This window comes from Uloborus diversus, chromosome 7 (genome assembly GCF_026930045.1).
Source record: "Uloborus diversus isolate 005 chromosome 7, Udiv.v.3.1, whole genome shotgun sequence".
Taxonomy (NCBI): domain Eukaryota; kingdom Metazoa; phylum Arthropoda; class Arachnida; order Araneae; family Uloboridae; genus Uloborus; species Uloborus diversus.
Genome location: NC_072737.1, coordinates 63,066,898 through 63,093,215, shown reverse-complemented (window position 1 = coordinate 63,093,215; position 26,318 = coordinate 63,066,898). Strand labels below are relative to the sequence as shown.

General features: G+C 32.2%; 1 protein-coding gene across 2 annotated transcripts in view; it reads left to right on the top strand.

Moving 5' to 3' along the window:
* Positions 1-233: 233 nt before the first annotated feature.
* The window catches only part of LOC129226070 (cGMP-specific 3',5'-cyclic phosphodiesterase-like), an 89,174-nt gene continuing 63,089 nt past the window's right edge, over positions 234-26,318 (top strand). For both annotated transcript variants that reach the window (XM_054860655.1, XM_054860654.1), the window contains exons 1-2: positions 234-744; positions 25,498-25,587. In XM_054860655.1, the coding sequence (XP_054716630.1) occupies positions 643-744; positions 25,498-25,587 (192 nt within the window). In that variant the 5' untranslated portion in view covers positions 234-642. The remainder of the gene's footprint in view (positions 745-25,497; positions 25,588-26,318) is intronic.

The window sequence follows — 26,318 nt, the reverse complement described above, 5'->3', positions numbered from 1 at the left end:
ATCTCTCATAATCGTTCCTCTTTTTCTTTCTCTGTTTCGTTATTTTTCTGAGATTATGAAATTCAGTCCAAGGTACTAAGTTCGCGGACGGGATGACAGAAGAAGCTGGGAGAAAGTGCACTTCCCCAGTTTCCGCTACTTGGCACCCGGGCAAGTGTCACGTGACGGAAGTGATGTCATTGGAGTTCTGTATTACCCTCTCCGATCACTACGGCTCCTCTCACGTCCGATTCATTCGTCCGCTCACAGAGATTTCTGATGCGAGTGTTCTTTTCGCTCTTTGATAACAAGCTTTGTTGGGATTGATTGCTTTATTTGTGAATTGAATTTTGACAGACGATTTAAATTGCGGGCTACTTGCACTTATTTATTTCAAGTTATTCATCGCAACTTATCCGAGAGTTGCCACAAGTTACTGTTTAGTAAAAAAAAATCTTTTGTGACAAATGCAATCGCGATTTTTTAAATATGAAACTTTTTTGCATGTTGTTTAAAATTTACATCCTGTGTTGACCTCTTGGTGAAGTATTTGGTTTTTATTTGCAACTGGAAAAATAAATCGTCGTAACGATCAAATGCAGAACATCTTGCAATCTTATTTTAATATGGGATTTTGATAATTTGTGGAGAGAGGAGCTTCTTATGGTGAATAATGTAAAAATGTTCCATCACCGTGAACCAAGTTACTCAAAATATAAATCAATTCGAGCTCATTCCAGCAGAATAAAAAAAAGAATACAGAAGGTAAGGACGTTTATTTCTCTTTTTAAAATAAAAGGGCAGCAATTTGTGATAAAGAAAATATTATCAAAAACAACTTTGTTTATCAGTATAGTATTGTTAAATTCATGTGCTTGGGTTTGAGAAATTATTCATCTTGCATTAGTTTTAGTAATTTTTTTCTGTTTCATTGCTGGAAATTTTGTTTCTAGTTGAATAATTAAACCAAAAGTTGAATTCATCATAGCTTCCACTAGACTCTCATAAATTTACAATTTTCGTTCTAAGATGACGAGTTTCCCTTATGCTTTTCAGATATCTGACTATTTCATTTTATTTCAAACTTATAAATATATCTAACGCAAGCATATTTTTTTAACACGTAAAATATTTTCTCATTCGAAAGCTTGTTTGTTTTAATTCAATTTCATCATTTGTAATCTTGATGTAATTCTGTATATTTTTGCTCTCCCCTATGGTATATGATTTTAAAAAATTTGTCTTGTATATTTTTATAATTAACGACGAAACTTAGGTTTTAGTAATTTTGGTATGGAAAATATTATAATAAACTGCATTTGTATTCAATATAATTTGATCTATTTTTTGAAAGAATACTAATGCCTTCGGTACGAACGTCTTCTCAATAGCAACATTTCTGGTAGCAATTTGTAAATAATATCTAGAACTGTGTATAACTGTTCTGCAGAATATATTCTACGGACTCGCTGTGTGTTGCTCTCATGACGGATATGATATTTATTTGCATCTAGCGTTTTAAATTACTCCGTTACTAACTTAGTTTGATTCTTTTTTAAAAGACGGGAAAGTCTGTCAAAACGATTTTGCAATTTACGAAATCATATTTTATATGTGGGATGTTTATCGTTTTAACTGAGAAATATTTAAAGACATGTTTTTTTTTAATTTAATTTAATTTTATTTTATTTATTTTATTTAATTATTTGTTTTTTATTTATTTATTTTGAGTAACTTAAAATTTTATAGAAGGTCGTCTTATTTGTTTCGCAGATCATGTATTTCGATTTTTCTCAGCAATGTTTTTGTCTTTGATATTATTCGTGTGAGTTTGTGTGTGTAAGAGAATTCGTAGTTTTGCATCTGGTTGTATATTGTCAGTACCAAATCCAATATTGTTTATTTGATCAGCAAAATAATGTGTAATGGTTTATACTGCGATGCTCTAATGACGAAGACTATATTCATTCGCATTGACGTTTTTTAAATTGCTTCTCTTATCCTAACTGCTTTATTGGAAAACGAAAAAAAAAAATCTGTCTAAGATTTCTTTTATTTAGATGAAAGTTTGTTTTTATTTTTGCTAATACTTTATGTATGGGGTGATTGCCTTGATTTAGCTGAGAAAGATTTGGAGATTCGTGCTTTTTATGACCAACTGAAAAATTTAGATGAGCATTTTATATTTTCCCATAAATTATCTTTTCCAATTATAATTATTATTATTTTGTTTTAATAATTCTGGTATGAATAATGATTTACTAAACGAGTTTTTTCTCTAATATTATTCGTCCTTTTAGAAAAAAATCAAAAATTACACCTTTGTAGTTTTTCTTGGAGCAGAAATTTGTAAATGTTTTACAGAGCGTTGTTTATTTGATCAGCGAACACATTTGTAATGATTCACAGTATGACGTTTACGTGACGAAGATGATACTATTAGTGTTTGACGTTTGTAAATGGCTTCTCCGATTCTTCTGCTTTAACAAAATAACAGGAAATTCTGTCGAAACATTTCGTAGTTCGTTTGAATAATCATTTGTGTTTTGGCTAATGTTTCGTTAAACATTTATCCTGTTCTAATTGAGAGATATATGCATTATTTTTAATAAGTACGAGCCTACAGGAGCCTTTTTACTTTTCTACAAATCCTTTACTTCAAATATTTTCAGTGCTGATATGGATGATATTTTGATGGAGGAGATTTGTGTCTTCAATATTATTCTTTCTCTTTTCTTAAAGTATATCTTCGTATTTTCCCTTCTGGTAGAAATTGTTAAATGTCAGAAAGGATTTTGTTCAGTTGACAACAAAACAATTTATAAAGATTCTCAGTGTAAATTTCCTTTGATAAAGATGACATCTATTCGTGTTTGACGTTTTTAAAGGTTTCTCCAGTTCCAACTTCGTTTTCTTCGGGTTATAAAGGGAAAGTAAATGACAAAATATTTTTAATTTACACGAATAGTTTTTCAAGTGCAAGACTTTTGTCTTGTTTTTGTACAGAAATAGTTAACTGCATTTTGGGGAAACTAAAAGTTTGCATAAACCATTTAATTTCCCCGCCCCCCCCCCCTTTTTTTTTCATTTTTACAAATCATGTGTTTTGATTTTGGTCAGTGATTCTGACAAAATGGTTCGCGAATGTTTTGCTAATTTCTTTTTATAAATCATGTGTCTCCATTGTTGCCAGTAATTCTGATGTAGAAGATAATTTGATAAACGAGAGTTGTCTTCAACATGTTTCGTTCTGTTTTCTTTTAAGAATCATATATGTTTGTAGTTTTCCCCTAGTTTAGTTATTTGTACATGCTGGATAGAAATTTTGAAATTTTATCTGAAAAATTATTTGTAAGGATTCACACTGCGATGCTATTTTGACGAAGGTGGCATGCTTTTCTGTTCGACGTTTTTAAATGGCTTCTCTAATTCTAACTTCATTGACTCCGGTTAAAAACAGGAAAGTAATGTCAAAATATTTTTAATTTACTTGAATAGTCGTTTTTCTTTTTGCTGCTATTTCATGAATCGAACTTTTTGTTTGATGAAAAAATAGTTAGGTTTATATACATATTTTGAGTAAAGGTTTCAATAGCCATTTTTATGTGTTTCAAATTTTTTCAGAAATTCTGATGTAGAAGATAGTTTTTATAAACGAGATTTGTCTTCAGTATTATTCATCTTATTTTCTTTTAGTATCAAAAATTAGGTAGTTTCTTTTTAGTTTTTCGTTATGTATTTTTTCATGCCAGATATAATGTTTGCCATTTTATGAGGAAAAATATTTGTTGAGATTCATACTGTGACGTTATTCTGACGAAGACGATATGCATTTCTGTTTGACGTTTTTATATGGCTTCTCCAACTCTAATTTCGTTTGCTTCGGTTAGAAACAGAGGGGTTTGCCAAAATACATTTTATACCCATGTATAGTCGTTTTTCATTTTGCCAATATTTCATATATAGGGCTTTTATCTTGTTTTAATTAAGTAATAGGTTTATATGTCGTACTTGAGTAAGTAGATATTTAAATATACTTTTTTTCAAAATACACATTATGAGCTTCGAATGTTTTCAGTAATTACTAAATTTACCTTTAATATTATTTGTCCTATTTCCTTTGAGACTCATATACTTTCGGGGTTTTTTTCTTCGTTCATTAATTTGTGAATGCTACATAGAATTTTTGTCATTTTATCTGGGAAGTTATTTGTAAACATTTACATTGAGACGTTATTTTTAAAGGTGATTTTTTTACGTATTCAAAGATTTCAAATTTCTTCTTAATTTCAAAAAAAAATTTATTTCGTAAAAAAGACAGGAATTCGTAAAAATCTTCTTTAAGTAACGTGGATTGTCGCTTCTATCCTTGCCAATATTTAGCGGATCGTACGTTTATCCTACTTTAGCTGAGAAATGGGTCGAGAAATATGAGGCAGTGAGAAGCAAATGGATGTAAGAGGACTTAATAAAGTTTTGAGGCAAACGCGTTTAAAGATCGGATTCTAGGTAGGCTTTCATTGTTTTTTTTCTTCTAAATCATGCCGTATAGCAGCAACTACCAGGGCTACTAGTACTATCTCTTGCCCCAACACAGAGAAGAAGTTCTCCTACTACTTGCACTGGTTATATCCATTTTTTTTTTTTTTTTTTGAGCAATCACGATTGCTTATTGTTCTCACTTGAACGTCCTTGATGTTGTGGTTCCTTTTTCAGCTCGGACCAGGGGCCTCTGCAGCACCACCGCCCACCGACGCGACTCCTCTGGTCCTGAGCACTGTCCCCCGAAATCCACTTCTGCTGCACGGTGGCGTCCATGTCCTACACACGCATGCTCATACATATTCACACTCACACACGCGCGCCATTACACACATACACACAATCACCTACGTGCACACTCTTAAGCCTACACACACACACACACTAAACTTTACACACGTAACCAACCAAAAGGAGGGATATGCTTGGGGGGGGGGACCGTTTCTACAAACAATAACTCTAATGAGTAGGGTCTTGTCGCAACCCGCGATTGCGAAAAACATAATTTGAATTTTAAAGTTTCAGAATTCAAATTAGAGTTGATTGGGGGAAGTGAGGGTCGCAGATTTTTTAATATGCTTTTTTTTTTTAATTATGGCATTTACATCCCTTTTTCTTCTCTCTGCCTCATGTGTGCTGTTCTTGGAAAGTTAAAAGGTTTTTGTAGGACTTGTTGTTTTTTATTGGTGAATTAAGTACATTTCAATTATCAGTTACTAAAATCAAAATTCTTTACATTAAACAGTAAAGAAATAATGTCAGTGGCTTAATATATGTTTTATTGTAACATCTAATGAACTCCATTTTTACAGTCATTTTTTGTATTTATAATCCGTTTTATTTCTAAACATAGTTTTAAATCTCTCGGATTATTCATATATCCAGTAGTAAATACTGTACAAATTTGCTTCAGTTCTTTAGCATCTTTATAGCTCTCACTTCTGCTTATTTAAGGGCAACTCCATTTCAATAAATTTAGCTCTTATTGCCTAAAAAGACCATCAGAGACTCCGAATATGCTAGATTCTTTCTTCATTAAATGAACTTTACGAAGAACATAGACTCTCTTTCTATATAATGCAATTAAATTTTGAAGATTTCCAGAAACATTATTTAAATAATATTTTTGGCTTCGTAAAGGACGTATGTAATGAGACACGTCTGATACTGAGCGAATGAAATTATTTTAATATATTTACAAAAATATTCAAAATTGAATTGCACTAGATGTAGAGAAAATGGCTCTAACGTAAAACTATGCAATGGAAACAGGAATATAACATAAGAAAAAAATAAATACATTTCTGCGGAAAAGGCAAAATTAAAAATAGCAACGTTTTCTTACACAAAACAGGGAACGACTTTTTCAATGCAAAAGAAATGAGATTAAATGAAAAGTCTTTTGTTGGATATCTCTTCATCCATAAGCTCACGTTTTATTGAAAGATGTCGGCTTGAAGCAAACCTTTTATATTACAAAAGTTACGAAACAATTAGTCTGCTATTTTGTGAGAAATTCCTAAAACTGAGATTTTTTTAGTGTCCAGATGAAAATATTCATCTTTTAAACACAATAGTTACACAAGTGGCATTAAATGTCTGTTACGAGGATAGCTTTAGCGTAACCAGAATTTTCTTTTGGGAGTGTTTAAATTAAAGCTTCAAAATAGGGTTTCTTGGAGGTTAACCCCAAATTCCTATCCCTCACTAGCGTCCCTGAAAAAATGAAGCAGATTTCATTTCAAAAAAGTTTCGTATTCTTATACTAATCGCGTCAAAGCATTTGCTTTTTAATCCACAATTCATTTTGATCTCTCTACTGTTCAGTTGAAAATTACTGATTCAAAGCTTCACTCAAACCTTTCACATGTTCAGTAATTATATTAATAATAATGGTCTCTCCTATTTCAACCACGTCTTCTAAATCTTTAAGCCTATTTCAATCCCATCTTTTAAATCTTTCAGCCTATTTCAACCCCTTCTTCTTAATCTTTCAACCTATTTTAATCCCTTCTTCTATTTTTTTTTTTTTTAATTTAGCCGCAATTAGTCTAAACTAAAGCATACAAAAAGACCAAAAAAAAAAATTCTTCAAAGCACTTTTTTTTCATGAGTAGTAAAAGCTTTTCTTTTTTTCACTTAAAAATACCACTATTTTCATTAATTTTTGTAAAATTGTCACTTAAAATATGCAGTTTTATCCAACCAATGCTTGTCAAAACATTATGCTTCGGAACTGTTTTCCGATAAAAAAGACACGCACCTCGTTCGTTGGCTCAAAAATTCGGGTTGGTATCTTTTCTCGAGACAGTTTTTGTGTGTAAAAAATGACACGGATTTCCACATTCCATGTTCTCGAGTAGAATTTTAAATAAACAATCTAGTGTTTTTTTTTTTCATTAACTGCCTACGTATGAGTCTTTCAGTGGCTTCTAGAACAGCTTTAGTACTTAATAAGCTGTACAAGCCCATCAATTATGTCATTTGTGACCTTTACTAGATCACTACAAATGTCAATGCAGTAGTGTCATGGAACTTTGTTGTTAAAAAAAGAAAAAGCATATATTTTCAATCCTGTATCTCTTCTGGGTATTGATTTGTATAACAGAAGGTTCTCAAATAAGGTATTTTTGTAGTGATACCTACTGATAAGTCCTGCTACAATGGTAGAATACTCCATTTGCAATAGAAATTGCATGATTTCAGATGAAAAATAATGCTTCTTTTTTACATTGGCTTCCGGATGAGAAGCACTGATATAGATTAGAGAACGGAAACGAGAGTTGTTTAACATTCTTCTTCTTCTTTCTTTTCTCTTTTTCAAAAAGTTTCGAAAAGTTATTTTTTTATAGATTTAGAAGTGACTAATTTGAACTTTGTGAAAAGAAAGAATGTTAGATTTGTGGAAACCTTAATTGGTCACTGTGAAACCTTCGGGTTTCACAGAGCCTAATCTAAGAATTTCTGGTTTAATCCAATATTCCTGCTGTTATTGTTTGAAAGCTACTTTTGAATGCTAAATGAAAATTATTGGAATATTTTGTCCCCTATACCTTTGTCGCTTGTATTCGTGCCATATAATAAATGAGGTGGTTTCCTTCAGTCAAAAATACTACTTTTAGTCATTGAAATGGATTGAATGAGCAAAAACAATTACATGGACCCAGAAAATACTTTAATTTTCCTAACAGTTTTTTTTTATTAATTTTTTTAAATGTCTGATCTTTCAAATTAGGCGTGGTGTTTTATGGCGTCACAAATGATGCATTTTGGCGCATCTTTCTACCACGGTTCCACGATGGGATAATCAAGCAGCGAATTAAAATTACGCTCTACGCTTGGTATCAACCATATCGTTGCCAATACACGTGAGTAAAGATGCGAATTAAATATTTTGTTCTGTGAATGGCAACATTGAATGGCATTTCATCATTTGTGATGTCACACGACAGAAGTGTAAACAATGAAAGCGCAGAGATTTAAGTATTTTGTTTTTAAATATTACATTTAAATAAATTATTTAAAAAAATGGTCAGATCCTATGTTTTTAAGCATGCTCTTTCAGAAAAAAACACTTTTAAAATTTTGGAAACGACCCCATTATGGAATAAATCTTGTGATGCTATGAAATTGAAATAGGGAGTTTTAAACTTTTAGAAATTTTATTTCTGGTGCAAATGGAACTACTATTTTAATAAAAATAATTTACTTAACGCAACATTTCTAATTTGATTTTAAGCTACATTTAAAGGCTGTCTATGAATGATGTCACACGTTTTTTATCATTTTCGACCCCCTTCCACTTTGTCACATATCATACTGTTTTTCATAAGCATGCTGATAAAAAAAAATGCGTGATGTCACTCTTCTTGTTACCTCCTGCCTCCTCCTACTCACAAACTCACAATTTCACAACCCCCTTCCCCCTCAGAGCGTGACAGCCTTTGTGGACGGCCCCTAAGTTATAGGAACTTTGTTATAAGGACTAAGTTATAGGAACCTTAAATTCTAATAATAATTCATTTAAACTGTTTTTTTTTTAATTATTTCACCATTATAGAAAACTATTCATCCCTTTTGTTTTTCTTCAGTTAGACGCCATCAGGTATGATAACGATATTATAATATAAGTGTTGCGGTTAAAAGTTACCCTGAATCGATGCATTCAATTTACACTGTCCGATATTCTATGAATATTAACGACGATGTAAGTGAAATGAACTTCCACTAGTTGACCGACCTAAATTGACTCTTCTTACGTAGTTGTTTCTTTTTTTGCAAGCGGAGAGCGACCGGTTATGTACCCATTACATTGACATATCCCTTCAATTTTTTGGCCGCCTAATCCCCAAAAGCAAGTTGAGGTCTTTAACACTGTTCTCGATTTAGAGGAAAATGACTTGAAGAAGAATCATGCTAAACTTGATTGCTGTTTTTTAACTATCGTTTGTAACCATGATAATACGTTGTTAAAACCGGGACAGTGCGAGATAGTAAAAAAAAATATGTTTGAGATTAAAAATGTTTGTGTGCGTGTTTGTAGGTATAATATAATTGTATTACTTTTTGGAAGTTTTTATTCTGTTTTATGCCAGTAAATGCAATAACACTAGTATTAATGTGAGTAGGGTAGTTAACGATAAAGAAACCCTGAAAACCCTAAAAATTACCCTGAAAGACTATAGTCGGAGCAAACCTAACATTGTAAAGGCTACGCAGATCCTAATCACAGCATTGCGATGCTACCGGATTAGGCTTTCCCCAACTATAAGTATTTTTAAATATAGAGCGAAAATTCGTAACAAGTTGATAACATCTATTCAACGGTCATTGCTATGGTTCTAGCTGTGATATTAACATTATTGCATTTCTAGGAAAGCATTCTTGTATTTTTACCTTAATTTTTCTTGAGGACTCTAACCTTTACTTTTATGCATTAAAATACTCTCTGTATCTTAAACAAAAAAAGTATGAAATTCAAAAATCAAAAAAAAAAAAAGCAACCCCGAGCTTTCAACTGTGATCGGGGTCACCCTCCCCGGTAGAACAGAAGCTGGAGACAGCTAAGATATTTAAAATCATTCAGCTTTCTCTCCTGTTCTCCTAACAATGAAATCGTAAGCATCTGCGTTTCTAAAGGAATTATATATAACTTGGAAGTTACAAACAAATTTCATCAAACGCAAGAAAATTTATACTTTTAATCGGCATCAATATTTTTAATGTACGAGTGAGTTTTCACTACCAAAACTGCAAAATGATGCTGATTTGGTTTTTGATATCTTTGATAACTAAAGTTCTACAAAGACGACATGAAGCTAATAACACTATCAATCAAGCCACCTTTTGAACAAAAAAGTTACTGTCAAAATCTGTTCATCCGCCTAGGATCTACGATGCCACAGACACACACAAAGATAAATGCATAGATATGCACGTCAAATTTATAAACCCCTTCTTTTTGATCGCCTGGGGTTAAAAAAAAAGAAGAGGGGGAAAAAGGACAGTGTATTAAGTTAGAAATCAATGTAAATATATTATCTAAAAATTGCCCCTTAGTGACATTCATATCTACGAGTCACTGAGTGAGCTTTCGTTTCATAAATTATATGTTTTTTTTTCTATGTTTAGAAAGTACAGTTTTATTTTTGTTATGTTTTATTCTTGGTAAATAATAAAGTAAAAAGCGTTCTATCCGTCTTATTTTGCAATATTTCAAATTTATTTGGGATAATGGGCTATAAAACATACTGACATAAGCAGATTATATTTACAGTAAGCTTTCCACCACAGTTTGCAACACAAACTAACATAGGCGGCGGTTGGGGCTCATAAGTGCGGGGGCAATTTTTTTTAGGAATTCAAAGACTATTTAAGGTTTTTTTGAGGCGGGGGGGGGGGGGGGACTTACGATGTTCTCTTGCGTAAATGTTTTGGAATTGTCGTTTTAAAAGCGCCGTTTTAGCAGAGTTTTCTCTACGTTTGGGGAATGGAGAGGAGTTTTCAGGGTTGTCCCCGTAATGTTTTTTTTTCAATAAAGTCTAATTAATAATAATAATAATTTTAAACTGATGTCTTGAAGACGCAAATTAAAGCCATCTTTAGTAAACTTAGAGCAAGGGGTTTGGGATTCTTTACCAGAAATTTTGAAAAGTTAAAACATTTTTGAACTTTCTTTAAAATGTCTTTTCAGAAGGAGAACAATAGGGCTCGGAAGTTCTCTCAGTATTTTCTTTTTTTTTTTTTTTGAGATGATGAATCCTAAGAACGCAGTCTTGAACTTCCTTTGGGGTCTTCAGAAAAAGATCTCCGGATATTTTTCTAAATTAGTCTTAAAAACGCAGTTTTACGCTATCTAGGGGGGTTTTCTTCCTTATTTTTTTCCCTCAAACTGGAATCTTTTTAACGCAAATTTAGGTCATCTTTGAATGTAAAGAAAGGAGGGAGTGCGCTCGGGGATTTTCTCCCGGAAAAATTTCAAAACTGCTAAAGTTTGAAAACTGAAATTTTAAACAGTATTTGGTGACGTTAATGCTCAGGTAATCTCACTCAGAATGTTTTGAAATTGAAGTCTTAACGTTGAGGCAATCTTTGATGATAAAAAAAGTGCGGGAGCAGTCGCTCCCCTTGCCCCCCCCCCCCCCCCCGATTCGCCACCACTGCAAACTAATAAATTATTTAGACTGAAGAGAACCGCTAGACTGAAGAAAAGACATTTAATCGTTTTTTGTACCCGCTCTGCAATCTGAAAATCTAAAAGAAAAAAAAATGCTTAGACCCTCACTAGGCATTCATACTTCTCCATGAATATGATGCATTAACAAGCTTTAATGGTGTCATAATTACTAGATAAATGCTAGGCAACCTCCCAAAACAAAGACGTTGGAGATGAAGATGAACTACCGCAAGCTGATTGATTAAAACCGCTTTTAGTCTTAAGCACGTTGAGCATTATATCACGCAATCAAGATTATACGTTCTGCACATGTCCTGAGCAAACGAGTGACCACTTAGTGCCCGTTTCAATAGTTTAAGTTGAGTTGTGCTCAGCCTTGAACGTGAGAGTTACATAGTTAAACGTTATTCCCTGGCTCCATATTTTATTCTTAATGGGATACAGTTAAACCCACAGTCTACGAGAGAGAGACACAGCTCCACTTGCATAATTGGTGAAGATTGTGCAAAGGATTGAGGTTTGTTTGGTGAGCTCTCTTCCAGTAAACTTAATCAGCAAGAAATTTGAAGCTGGAGTTGCACACAGAAAAGAGTTTTATTAGGTGAATTCCCTTCTAGTGAGGTTTAACAGTCCAAAAATTGGACAAATAGTTGCGAGTGACAAAAATTGATATTTGGGCATGACTTTTGTAAATGATAGAAGGAACAGCAATCTTATTCCCAGCAAGATTTGGAAATGGTAGTCCTTGCAGTTGCTGTTATCCGTTTCTGAGATTTTCCCACTTGCAACAGTTTCTTTTGTTCTGCATAAACAATTAGTCTTATTTTTCTTATTGATCGCATGTTGAGAGTGAAAAAGAACTTGTTACCCAAAATACTACATAGAACTATAGTAGCACCGGTAAGTTCTTTGTTTATTTCATATTCTAATGAAGTATTTTAAAAATTCAGGAAATATGTATTAATATGATAGGATTAAGGGATTTGGGGAGCCGGAAAGTTTTTTTTTTTTTTTTAAATAAAGATTAGACTGTTAAAGTTTTAACAAATTTTTGTTATTAATCGTTGATATAACCACCATCATTATCAACATCCTTTTGCCGTCTAATGTACTAGGTTTCAACACCGAATCTACGGAAACCGCAAAATTTGTAAAAATGGAATTTTGGTATCTGCGAAATTTTGAACTTTTTTGTCACATGCAGTAGCAATCGGAATGAAGAGGAATCAACTAGTACAATGTTGAATAAGTAAGAAAAAAAAGAGAGCTATTATTTTTCTAGAATTCGACTTGAACAGCGTGGTCTTGATCGCCTGACATTTTACCATCTGCTGTTCTTTTATTCTGATCGCTACATCATTTTATGTGACATTTTTAAAATTAATTTTGCTTTTTCTAAAATGTTATCTTCAGACATTTTGTTTCAAAACCATGAAATTTTTATAGGATGGATCTTGAAAATAGACACACTAGATTTTTAAATCGTTTTGATAACGTCTTTAATAAAAATATAAACCTTCTAAAATTGTATTTAATTGAACTTGGTGTAAAGAAAATGACATTACACTTTAATACTGTTTTTTTAATTGATTTTTCATACTTTTAATTCAGTCAAGTCATTTTTTTTTTAAATTTTAGTTTCAAAACTCTCATGCATGCTGCCTAAAACACTTTCAAATCGATTTTTTTCACCTTGTTGTAGTCCTGATTCAGAGTCCTTCATTCAGTTTTTTTTATTTTAAATCTTTTAGGCTAATTCTTGTCTGAATGTTATGTTTTAGCTATCGATTAATTTAGCTGCAGCATAATTTCACGATTGGTATTTTAAAAATGACGTTTTTTCCCCCGTTTGAACATGTTTTTACCCCATACGTATACTTGCGCATCACATGAGTGTGTGTGTGTGTGTTTTTTTTTTAAATCAAAAACTGTGAAAATACTTCTTTTTGTCAGTCTCAACACATTTTATTGCATTTCTGAGCTTCTTTGAAACACCATTTTTAGTACATGCAATACACCAGTTCCCATTTTCAATATTACTGTCAAACCTGCTTATTAGAATACTTGTTAAAATTATATCCCACTTAATGTAATACATTTTCACTGTCACAAGCCGTAGTATTTTTTTATGTTTATCCCGGATAATGGAATATCCCGCCTATTAGATTTTATTGTGGCAAATTGGCTTTTCTATTAAGCGGGATTGACTACGTATAACGTGTGTTAAGTTCGTTTACGTTTAGTGCACTTGTTTTCCCGCTGTCCTCTTCCTTGGGAAAATTTGAATCAAATGCAGTTTTAGCCTTGAAGACAAAGTAACTAACCCGAGAGAAGGAGACAATCCATATGAAAGAAAGTAACTAGATTTTAATGCTAATCTTCTTACATGAGCGATTTGATTCACAAAACAAAACCTTAAGCTTTTTGATTACAAGGTCTCTAACGGCTTCCTAAGTTTTTGTGAATGTCGTTATGCCAGTCTAATTTTTTAAAACCTGACCTCAAATAAAAACTGATACTTTGTCTTCGTAGTTTTCAAACGAATCATCCTACTTAGCTTTTCAAACTTAGATTTTGTTTAGAAAAAATTTTAAAAGCCTGACCTTTATAATTTTTCGTTCAATGTTCAGAAGGTCGGCGAAGCATAGAATTAAGCTTTTTGGAGAGAATTAAACCATTTTTGTCAGAGACGGATTTTCAAGTTCATCAAAATCCATTTTTGTAGACTACCTCCCCAAAATGGTAAAAACCATAACAGACTCCCTTTATCTATTACGGAACTATATAAAGCATTTATTACGAGCATGTTTTTAATCCTACGGTTGTAGGGGCCTCTCAGAATGTTAATATTTGCCATAGGGGAGATCCACCACTGTAAATCCACCATAGATTTTGAGGTATTAAATTGAAAAAGAAGAAAATTTAAAGTTTTAATAAAAAATGCAAGAAAATAAATGTTTTCTTTCTTTCTTTCTTTTTTTTTTTTTTTTTTTTTTTGTATGGAGAGCAAATCTTTTTAAATTTTCAGAACATCAGCTAAATATCTCTACTCAATCAACTAATCTTCCTTTCAATCATTCTGTGAAAAAAAAATCAGTCAGAACTTTCTTTAATGAAGAAAAATGCACAAACAAAAAGTTACTAATATATTCAGACTATTTGCAATGTTCTTTTTTCTTCGATAAAAATGTTATTTCCAGAGAAAATAGCGTTTTCAGGGATGCCCGAACTTAAATTTTTGGGAGGGCAGAAGTTCTCAATTTGATGAACGAAAATCAAAATTTTGCCAAATGATGATAATGCTGCCGAATGGAACTCCAAATACACGTGCACACGTCCAAGACACGTATAACATGTGGATACACACGTGTCACAAATTTCGTTTACGTACGTTAGTTTGATTAGAGTGCACCTGCTGTTTTCCTTCTCCTTTCATGACTGAATTTTAACCTTGAAGAAAAACTAACTAACGCGGGAGAAGGAGAAAATCCTAATGAATGAAATTAACTAGATTTTAATGCAAATCTTCTTACATAAGGTAGTCATTTGCTCAAATCTAAACCTCAAACTTCTTGAATACAAGGTCTTAACGGCTACTTAAGTGTTTGTGTCTGTCTGTGATAAAACTTAAACTCAAATATAACTGGTATATTTTGTCCTTTTAACTTTCAAACAAATTAGTCAAATCATGTTTTTTTTTCAATTACTTTCTTTTGAAAAAAAAACCGTAACGTCTCATTCTAATTTTTGCCTCGTATAGTTTCTCGCTCAATTTTCAGCACCTCGATGAAGAAAAACATTTAGCACGATAAGAATTCATTTCTTTTTAAATGAACGTTTGCTTTGTGTATCTACTTTTTGAGAAAAACTTTATAGGTAGAATAAATGAATGTTTTCGATTTGATTGTTTTTAGGCTTATTGAAAACCGAAAATGCGGAACATTTATGAGCGGAATATGACCTGTTTTTGTCCAAAATGTACCGGGACAAAAACAAACCCAATTTAAGGTCATGGGAAGTCACTGTGACCTCCCAAAAATTTCCTTTTTCGGCACATTGTGTTGACAATTTGCTAAAATTTGAAATTATTTTCCGCAAAATTATCATCTATCATTCGGCGAAATTTGGAGTTCCATTCTGCAGCATTATCATCATTTGGCCAAATTTGGATTTTCTGTTCGTCAAAATTATCATCAATCGGCGAAATTTTGCGTTTCATTCATCAAGTTGAGAATTTTTGCCCTCCCAAAATATAAGTACGGGGCATCCCTGAAAGCGCTATTTTCTCCGGAAATAAAACTTTTTGTCGAAGAATTCGAGAACATTGCAAATAGTGTGAATATATTAGTACTTTTTTCTTTTCATATTTCATCATTAAGAAAAAGTTGCGACTGTTTTTTTTTTTTTTTTCCACAAAATGATTGAATGGAAAATTAGTTGATTGAGTATTTAGCTGATATTCTGAAAATTTAAAAAGTTTTGATCTCCACACGAAAAAAAAACTTTTCTTTTCTTGCATTTTTTAAAACTTTAAATTTTTGTATTTCAACTTTAAAAGTTCACCTCAAAATTTATTCGTACCTCAATCATTATCTATGAATGTGAGCACATAAAATATCTTTTTCTTGTCGTTGATTAGAATTCCGGTGTATTTCCGCAGGAAGACGTAGCACTATCCACTAGACATCATGGGTGACTGCATTTAAAGAAACAAAAGACAACTGATACATTGTTTACTTTTTCCTTAAAATTTAGTCCCCTCGCTATATTCAGAGAAAATATTTACCTTCAAAGAAAAATATGCTTTAAAAAACCGCGAAATCTAGCCCCAACGCTTCTGTTACATGAAACCGACATTTGAATGTGGATTTTTTTAACACCGAAACCAAGGTATGCGTGCTAGTTTTTTTTTTTTTTTTTTTTTTTTTTATGTAGGATAAAGGGATCCACCACTTCCAACTTTAGCTATATAAACTCGATTAGGTTTGTGTTTAAGTGTAAATTTGTCAAACCTTACGGGGTTTGAATTGACATAAAAGATTTCCTGATCCAAAGGTAGAACTGTGGGATTCTTCAGGGCATGAAGATACTCCTTAAACTTTTGGAGGAGTGAAATTGATTTTTCAGAGTGAATTAGTGAGGACTATAATGGTGATCAATTCCATAAAAATGACTAACTTTTTAAGAATGAAATTGCAGATGGCTGTAGATATGCTCTGCTTTGATATTTAACATTAAGAAAACTTTCATATTTGAAACAATAACATTACATTCAGGAGTAATATTCAAAAATTTCATGTTTTAAAAACAATTTTCCATGGTGTTAAATTTTAATACAAAGCGTGAAAATAAGCTTGACTAAATCTTTGATCACAATTTCTGTTTTTTTTTTTTTTTTTTTGCGTGAAATACGCTTTCAGGGGCATCTTTACTAATAATAAAGCTCTAAGTCTCTCTGTCTGGATATCGGGATCTCTCTCTGTCTGAGTGTATGGATGTCTGGATCTATGTGACGCACACAGCGCCTAAACCGTTCGGCCTATTTTCATGAAATTGGACACAAAATTAGTTTGTAGCAGCTGGGTGTGGCGAACTCGAAGCGATTTTTCGAAAATTCGATTTGTTATTTTTCTATTACAATTTTGGGGAACATTTTAACCAGCAAATTATCATAACGTGGAAGAGAAAATTACGAAATTATCATAATGTGGAACCGTAACATGGGCGAGCAAATTCACACAGCAAATTGGCGAGAAATTCATCATCCATTATTTATAAATATACAGGCGAACCAAATGACCTTTTAATTTTTCTACTACGGGCAAAGCCGTGCGGGTACCACTAGTTAAAAATATTTCTGACTATAGCTGATGTTATCTAAATAAACAAAGTGAACATAAAGCCAAATATAAATTTTTCGTTTACGCTTATTAAAACGTTTTTTCTATTACCAGACTTAAAACAAAGCATAAATCTACGCTGATGAAATAATACTCTCGCATTTGCTTGTCAAAGGAATGTCAGTTGAGACAATAAGAAGCAAATGGATGCAACTGCCAAAATTTAAAGTTTGGAGATAAGATAGTGGAAATCGTAGGAGAACCTCTTCTCTGTTTTAGGGCTAGAGATGGTACTAATTGCTGTGGTGGGTGCTGCTGTGTGGTATGATTTAGAAAAAAAAAACTATGAAAGCCTTTCTAACATCTACATTTTAAACGGGTTTTACTTGAAACTTTTAAGTCCACTCACATTCCTCGGTTCTCACAGCCCATGTTCTTTTTTATGAGACGTATCATTTTTGAAGTACACCAAGGTAATATCTGTACCTCAGGGCCAGACTGATTAAGTCCTAAAATTGCAATTTTCAGTTTATTTCTGAATTGTATATAGAGTCCTATTCCACACTGAGCCATAAAAACGTATTTCTGTAAAACATATACTTTTATATTAACCAATGTATTAGAGTGACAATACAAACCTGTATTATGCTGCAGACAAACTTTTTATGCACTCCTGCAAAGCAGTTATAATGTGACTGGCGTAAGTCTTGTGGTACAGATATATCGCACGCTATAGAAGAACCCTGTCACAACTCGGAAACAGGAAATTTTAAGAGAAGGAAAATAAAATAACTTTGTAAAAACATTTTTTTATGATGCAGTGAACAATACGATAGTTAAAAACTCATCGGTTCACTTACATTCATAATGTTCCTTAAACAAACGTTGCTTTTTTATTTGTAAATCATAGCTTCGTGAATATTCGCTAAATATTCTAAATTTTTAGTTTTTGAGTTGTGCCACTATTCTTCTAGATGTGTGATACGTGCACTAGTTTTACGCAAATTGTATTCTTCATCACTAATTCACTAACGTATCCCTTCTTTGTCTTATAAAAGAGTATAATTGGTGTGTGATATGTACACCAATTTTATTCATTTTTTTCCTTATCACTAATCCACCAACGCATCTCCTCCTAGTCTCATAAAAGAGTATAATTGGCGCGTGTGATATGTGCATCTGTAGTACGCAAATTGTTTTATTTATCACTAACTCACCAATGCCTCTCTTCTTTGTATCATAGAACAGTATAATTGGTTTGTGCGATGATATGTGCACCATTTTTATGTAAATTGATTTCTTTATCACGAATTTTCCAACGCTTCTCTTCTTTGTATCATAGAAGAGTATACGAGTAAGTGGTGTGTGTAATATGAGCACCATTTTTACGCATAATTGTTTTCTTAATCACTAATTCACTTACACATCTCCTTCTTGTCTCAAAGAAGAGTATAACTGGTGTGTTTAATATGTGCACCTTTTTTTCCGCAAATTGTTTTCTTTATCACTAATTCTCCAATGTGTCTCTTCCTTCCTAGTATCATAAAAGAGCAAAATTGTTGTGTGTGATATGTGCACCATTTTTACGCAAATTGTTTTCTTCATAACTAATTGACCAATGTCTCTCCTCCTTGTGTGACAGAAGAGTATAATTGTTGTGTGTGATATGTGCACCACTTTTGCGCAAATTACTTTCTTTATCACTGACTCACTGACGCCTCTCCTTCTTGTCTCATAGAAGAGTGTAATTGCTTTTAACTTATGAACTTCAATACAATGTTGAATTCCGTGAAGCATTTTGTGGCGTCAGAAGTCTCACATTGTTTCTTATTGAAAGGGTAATGACCAACGTTTTGTTGCACAAAAATATAGATTACTGCTGACACGTGTTTCGGGGTTTCAAGGAACCCCTTTTTTAGTGCAAAATAGTGAGCTTATTTCTTAATGTTTCTTATTGATTGTTTTATCACCCGTTGATAAAATTCTTGATTGCTTTTCTGCAGTAAAATATGTTTGTGAAAAATTACTATGTTTAGAACTTGTCAGCGAGAACTCTAAATAACTGCAAAAAAAGATCAAAACCGGAAATTAAAGCATTTTAATTGAAATTGCGTTTGTTACATATTTATAGCTTTCAAAAGCCTGAAATCGTTATGACAGTAATTTTTCTGAACTATAGCGTTGAAATTGGACATTTAATTGCATTTTAATTAAAAATTGCAAACGGTTGACTTACAGTGCTTGTCCTTAATTCGTTAATACCAACTGGCGGTAGGAAATCATCATTTGAAGATACATAATTGGGGATTTTTAACAGCTGCAATGATGAAAAGTAGATTCAGGTTTTTGAATTTGAGTTTGATCTCAACGTTGAGACAGCATTTATAACGCTACTTCTTTTTCTTTGGTACCTTACATAACATGAATCCGGTTAGAGTTTAATTAGATTCTCTCCCGACTTAGACTAGTTCCCGATGAGCTGTTTCTTTTATCAAAAGGCCTTGAGCTTAACGTGCTATAAATGCCCCCATTAATATAAAATTGCTTGAGCTATTTCTAACGAACATAATTTAGAATTCTTCTGATGAAGTGTTCTCAACGTAAACCAATAACTAAATAGCAGAATACTCGAATGCACCGGAACGACTCTTTCGCCGCCTTTTTTTACTTTTACATACTCATAACAGATAATAAAAGATGAAACGCTGAATTTTAATATACTAATAAAACTGTTTTGCTTTTTTAAATGTTGACTTAAGGCAATAAATCAAACAAGCTGAATATGGCTTTACTAATGCTTGAAATAGAAATTGTAAATCATCCAAGTGTAAAAAAAAAGACTCCGTTATGAGATTTCTTATTTTTAATCATCAGAAACATCCATAATTCCGTCGTTTCTCAATGTAATTATTTTATGGTTTGCTGGAGTTCTGGAGCGCACGAAGTCATTAAATCAGGTGATTGAAATGTTTTCTTCAATAGCGATAGATGGCCAACTTACAATGTCCGTACTCGCCAAATCATTAAAATTTAAGCATCAATATTGAAAAATGAGAATTTTATACTGTGAAATATTTTTAAACTGTGATGCGGCCGTCATTTTTTAATGTAATTAGTTTATGGTTTGCTGAAGTTCTGGCGCGCACGAAGTCGTTGAAATCAGGAGATTGAAATGTTTTTCTCAATAGCAATAGATGTCCGTACTCGCCACATCATTAAATTTAAGTGTCAATATTGAAAAATGAGAATTTTATGCTGTGAAATGTTTTTAAACTACGCACGTGGCCGTCGTTTTTTTTTTTTTTTTTTTTTTTTTTTTGCAATTATTTTATGGTTTGCTGGAGTTCTGGCGCACACAAAGTCATTTTTAATCAGGGGATTGAAATGTTTTCCTCAATAGCAATAGATGACTGATTTTTTTGGTTTTTGATGATGTCCGTTCTCGCCAAATCATTCACTTTAATGTTAATATGGAAAAATGAGAATTTTATGCTGGGAAATAAACTTTAAATCGATTCATTGCAATTTATTGCTTGGTTACGAAAGGTATTGAATTAAGTACCTACATTGAGCCCAATGTTGTGTAACTAAAGATTTGATAGTTTTCAGTATTTCGACTTCTTTTTCAAGAAACTTCCAAGGATTTGACATTTGAAAAAGTTTTTTATACCAAAGGAATTTAATTTAATCATATAGTTTATGTAATCAAAAATAATTTTATTTGAACTTTATCGTATATTACGTACAAGATTTCTAAATTTAAACTGACTTTTAGTGTTAAATTATCAAAAATATAGTAACTAGAAAATGAACCGTCATATGGTATGACGGGTGAAAATTGCTTCTACATTTGAACGAAGCAATTGCCTGTTTAGTGATATTTTGATAGTTGAAATTTTACCCTAACGCCAGTGGATAAACCTTAAACTCCAATAGCTAGCGTTAATTGTTTTGGTTTCTTCGTTTTCCTAAAATGAAAGTCTTACCAGTTAAACAGTTAAGTTACTGATCGAGTTCAGCCATGTCACAATAAATACTTTCCCTGCTTGTTAAATCAAGGCTTCACTTGATACGTGTCTTATCAGGCTCAGTCATTTCAATAAAAGTTGTAGTATGAAACCAATCAATCAAACAAAAAACCTGGTCAGACTCCAGTGACATCTGGTGGATTTTGTGGTAATTTCAAGGCAATTGTGGTCAAAATTCAGTTAAAAAGTATTTGAGTTAATTTAAAAGCGGTTTTTTTCTTCCCGAGGAAAAGTGTTTGAAAAGATATTTTAGGCAAAAAGTGAAAAAATATGAAACTTTGTTTTCAAGAAAAATTAAGTTTGGAAACAAAATCAGATGAATATAAGCTGAGGAAGACAAATCAATGTAAATTCCGTGCATGAAAAAATGTTGTGATTAATTATTCCAACTTTTCTCAATAAGCATTTTCAAAATTATTTGAGTAATGTAACTGCAAACCTTCAATAAATATAAATAGGAGTGAACATTTATTGCAATTTACACATTGAATAGCAATTTGAAACGAGCTTAAAAAGAAGTTTTCTGTTCGAAAACGTATGTGAATAAATGTTTTGGAAATACTGTTATTTTTTCTTTTTTTGGTGGGGGGGGGAGCGGGGAGGGGGGGGGGGTAATTTCTGCTTCCAATTAATAAAAAACAAACATTGGAAATTTGGCTCTGAATGAAATAATGCGTAATATTATATAATTAAACATTACATCTTATGGACGAAACCATACTGTCTATTAAACGTATGAACAATGCTTAATAATTTGTATCAAGAAAAAGTTTTTTTTTTGGTTTTATTATGCAAAAATTAATTACATATGCTTCATCAAGCACAACTAATAAATATATTTATCAGTTAAAACAGAAAACTAATGAAAGTAGCGATTATTACTCATAATTATTACTAACCCAAGGAACGCCGGATATTTTTGTTAGTTGATAAATATATTTATGGAAACATTCAAAGAGCTTTTAGTATTTTTTTTTTATTTTACTTTAAAGTTTAATTCAAAATTAGATATTTTTTAAAAACATATTCTGAAAATGGTGAATAGCTCAATTTGATATCTTTAGTTTTTTTACAATAAGAACTATTAAAATGCACAAAAAATGCATAGAGATACAATTTTTCTAAAGAAAAGTAAGTAGAAAACATATCAAATAAAAATTTTGTCATAAAACTGATCATTAGTATCGATCATTATAAATTACAATTTATACAAAGGAGTACGTTGTATGTTAAAAAACAAGAAATTTAAATCATTTAAAAGTACATTGAAACAATAATGAATTCACCCGGAAAAACATGCCAATAAAAATTTCAAAAAAGGAAAACATGGCAGTTTTTCATTCAAAGATTTTTATAAACCTATACATTCCAGCCTTAAAAAAAATAATAATAAAAATTCCTTTTTTTTTTTTCTTGGACAAAACTTTTGCTTGTTGAAAAAATAAATAAATAAAAATAATGATAACAAATAAAAAAAATAAAAACAAGCCTGTTAAAAAGGTAAACGGTAGTCCAATGTTTACGCATTGTGAGGAAATTTAAAGGGGAGAAACTTCGCCGCATAAATACATTATTGCACAAAAAAACATAAGTTCCACAAATTTTTAAATTATTTGTTAAAGATCAAATTTAAAAAAAAGCCATTAAATAGCATAAAAAGTTAAAAGCCATTAAATAGCATAAAAAGTTACATTAAATGAAAAAAAAATGGAAAATTAAATTAAGCTATTTCGTAATCCGCCAAATCAAAACTAAAAAGTATTAGGAAGCAACCATGTTACTGTTTTCAGCCAAGGATCAATTAAAAGTAATATAATTCGCCAGATAAATGTATTAATTAATTAAAAAACAATAAAAGTTCCATCAAAGTATCAAAAGAACAAACATTGGCGACAGCAATTTTAGCAATAGAAAAAGTTTTCGCCAATTTAACATGTTTCGCGACTCGATAATTCCCCCATGATTTTAATGTGAATATTAAATGGCAAGAAATATAATGCTGTCAAATTTTGTGGCGCCAAAGAATTACCTATATGTGCGTCACGATGCATTTCAACTCTTGGGGATTATTTTCCATTTTATTTGTTGTCCCCGTATTCGGTTATTTGGTCTCAACAAAATGAAGCTTTTATTGTTGTCAAATATAGTTTGTTCAGCGGATTTTTTTTATATTTTACTGAAACTTTTAGTGTCGTTTCGTGGGTAGTTTCATTTACTGAGAGGATTATTGAAACTTTTAATAAATATATAGGTAATAAAATTATATGTAATAAAACTTTAAATGCTTTCGATTATCGAATTTATTTTTTTTTTTTCGAAGTAGTATGTTATTTTGTTTTTTTCGCGGACTTTTAATCAAAACAAAGTAAAATAATTCGCCAAATAAAAAACGAGATGTTAAAATAATATGAGAAATCTCGTTAAAATATTTCGCTGAATCAATTTCAATTCTCCATTATTATGTGACATAATCAGCAGAATAAATTAACCTTGTCATAAGTAAAAATTGAAAGTGTAAATTTTGTAAAATTAGAAAAAGAAGCAAACATACGACAATGTAAGCTTTATTTTTTAATTTTCGCCGACGATGATGTAAGTGCAATTTTTCAGTTTTCGCCAAATAAAGGTAAAGGGAAAATTCATCAAGCTGAGCGACGTACCTGTAACTAAATAATATCAAAGGAGCAAATATGTATTACAGTCTTACCGATATTGTGAAAATAAAACAATTATTGTTGAAATCTTGACAATTGCGCCATTAAACACCACCTTTAAATATGCAGTAAAATACTATATAATTTATAAACAACAAGGTTTCCTTCTCAGACATTTTTTGAGCGATCACGATTGCTTACTGCTTTCATTTGACTGTTTTTGACGTTCCTTTGATTTTTCCCACCTCCACCCTCCGCACCATCACCGGCGACGGGCTCCTCACGATGCTGCACCTATAGCGAAAGCCGTCTCCAGGTTGCATCCCTGTCCTACACACACGCGTATACCATACACAACTACACACAATACACAAACACATACATACAGACACCAACATGCACACAAAAACATACACACACACATACACACAACTACCCACACATTCATGCTTGCACACAGACACAAACACATATGCCTACACCCACATGCACATACCTTCCCCCACACACACATTCATACACACAACTACCCACACACTTATGCCAGCACACAGACACAAACACACATACACATAACCCGTACACGAAAACATACACACACATACACACAACTACCCACACATTCATGCTTGCACACACACACAAACACATATGCCTACACCCACATACACATACCTCCCCCCACACACAGATTCATATACACAGCTACCCACACACTTATGCCAGCACACAAACACAAACACACATACACATAACCCGTACACACAAACACACACGCCTACATACACACACTCGTGATTGCGAAAAACATAATTTGAATTCAAGATGACAAAATTCAATTTTTTTTTTTTTTTTTTTTTTTAAATTTAGAGGAAGAGTAATGTTCGAACCCTTCTCGATATCAACTCACATTAAATGTCTCAAAAAATTTATACGTAATCCCTGGGGCCGACTTACTAAAAGTGAGACCAAGGCTCAAAATATTTTGGAGTTCCCTGTGCTTCAGGAATGCATTTTACTAGAAGTGAACGCCAATGAGAAATAGTTGAATACTGAGTTGGGACCAGCTTTACCTGAAAAGGGAATTTATTTTCCTTGAAAAACAGACCAGGTACGCCGTTCCGGCATCAATTCATCTGTACTACACATCGGTTAACTATATCAATGAAATTTTATGTTAAAGATTGAAAAAACATCACTTTTTACAGCATAAATAGTACGTTAACTAATGTAAACAAATGATTTCCCCCGGTTATACTACAGCGCCATCTTACGGGCAAGGCGGCGCCTTTGATCTTTTGAGAAATGACTGAGCCTGATAAGACACGCATCGAGTGAAGCCTTGGTTAAACATTACCAAAACATGTTATCAAATTATCACTCCTCCGTAGCGCGAGTTTTATTGTTGAAACACGCGGTTTACTCGATCATCGGCTAGTATTTATATGACGATTTTAAAACTTTTAGCAACATAAATGATCATGTGGTATTTTAGGCTATGGTTAATAATATAGCACGCTACTGTGCTTTGAAATTTCCAAAAAATCACCTCTAAAAGGGTTTTCAAAGTTGAATTTTGAAAATGTTAGCGAAATGAAAATGGAAATATTCCCTTAGATGGTGAGCATTGATTTCTAAAAACTGAAAGGGTGTTTTTCTCCCAATATTGGGAAATTTTTTTATAATTTATTTATTTTTATCCCACCTCGTTTAGTTCAGTTACTTGTTCTGTCAATTGTAATATGCGTTTATTGATAATCTTTTTTTTGCATTTTTAGGTGTTCCGGAAATACCTCACATTTTGTGGGATTGGTGTTCAGAATGCGCAGCTCTTTGAAATGTCTGTTCGAGAATTTAAGAGAAACCAGGTACTTTTCTACATATAAATAAATTTTCTTTCTGTACACCCAGACCCTATGTTAAAATTCTGTCTTTACGCTGGGAGTAAATGGATTTTTAACATCATAAAAATGATTCATAACATTGTGGCAGGAACTTTTAGCCCAATTTAAGGCGTATGCGCTAACGAAAGATATTACGTAAAAGCTATAAAAACATTTTTTTAGCTTCAAACTACTCTATGTACTGACAATTTACGACTGTTGCATTATGAAAATATAAAAAAAAAAAAAATATTATTTTTTGAAAAATTTAATTTTTAGTAGATTTTTTCAAATTTTCTGCCTTTTGCGCGAACTAAAGATGTCAACCTAGATTTTTTTTTAAAAATTGTTCAATATTGAGGACACCAAGCTACAAGTTTTGAGAGGTAACGAAATAATGAAATCGATTTTTTCGAACCACCCTACCTGACGTGCCTGAAAGCTTACGAGAAATGAGCTCCCGAACTTCTTTTACTGTCGATTTTTTTTTTTCATAATCGGAAAAATTCAGGATATTTACACATCAAAATAAATACTCAAGGCTTCGGGTTCCCACTCTTCTTGTGTTAGAAATTTAGCCCTTGTTGTGACAATGATCTACCAGCCCTTGTTGTGACAATGATCTATCAAAGGCCTTTCTTTCTATTGCCATAACCATGACTTTCGATTCTCAACAGTGGTGTGAGGATTTATTAGACAATCTTGTTATTAAGAGT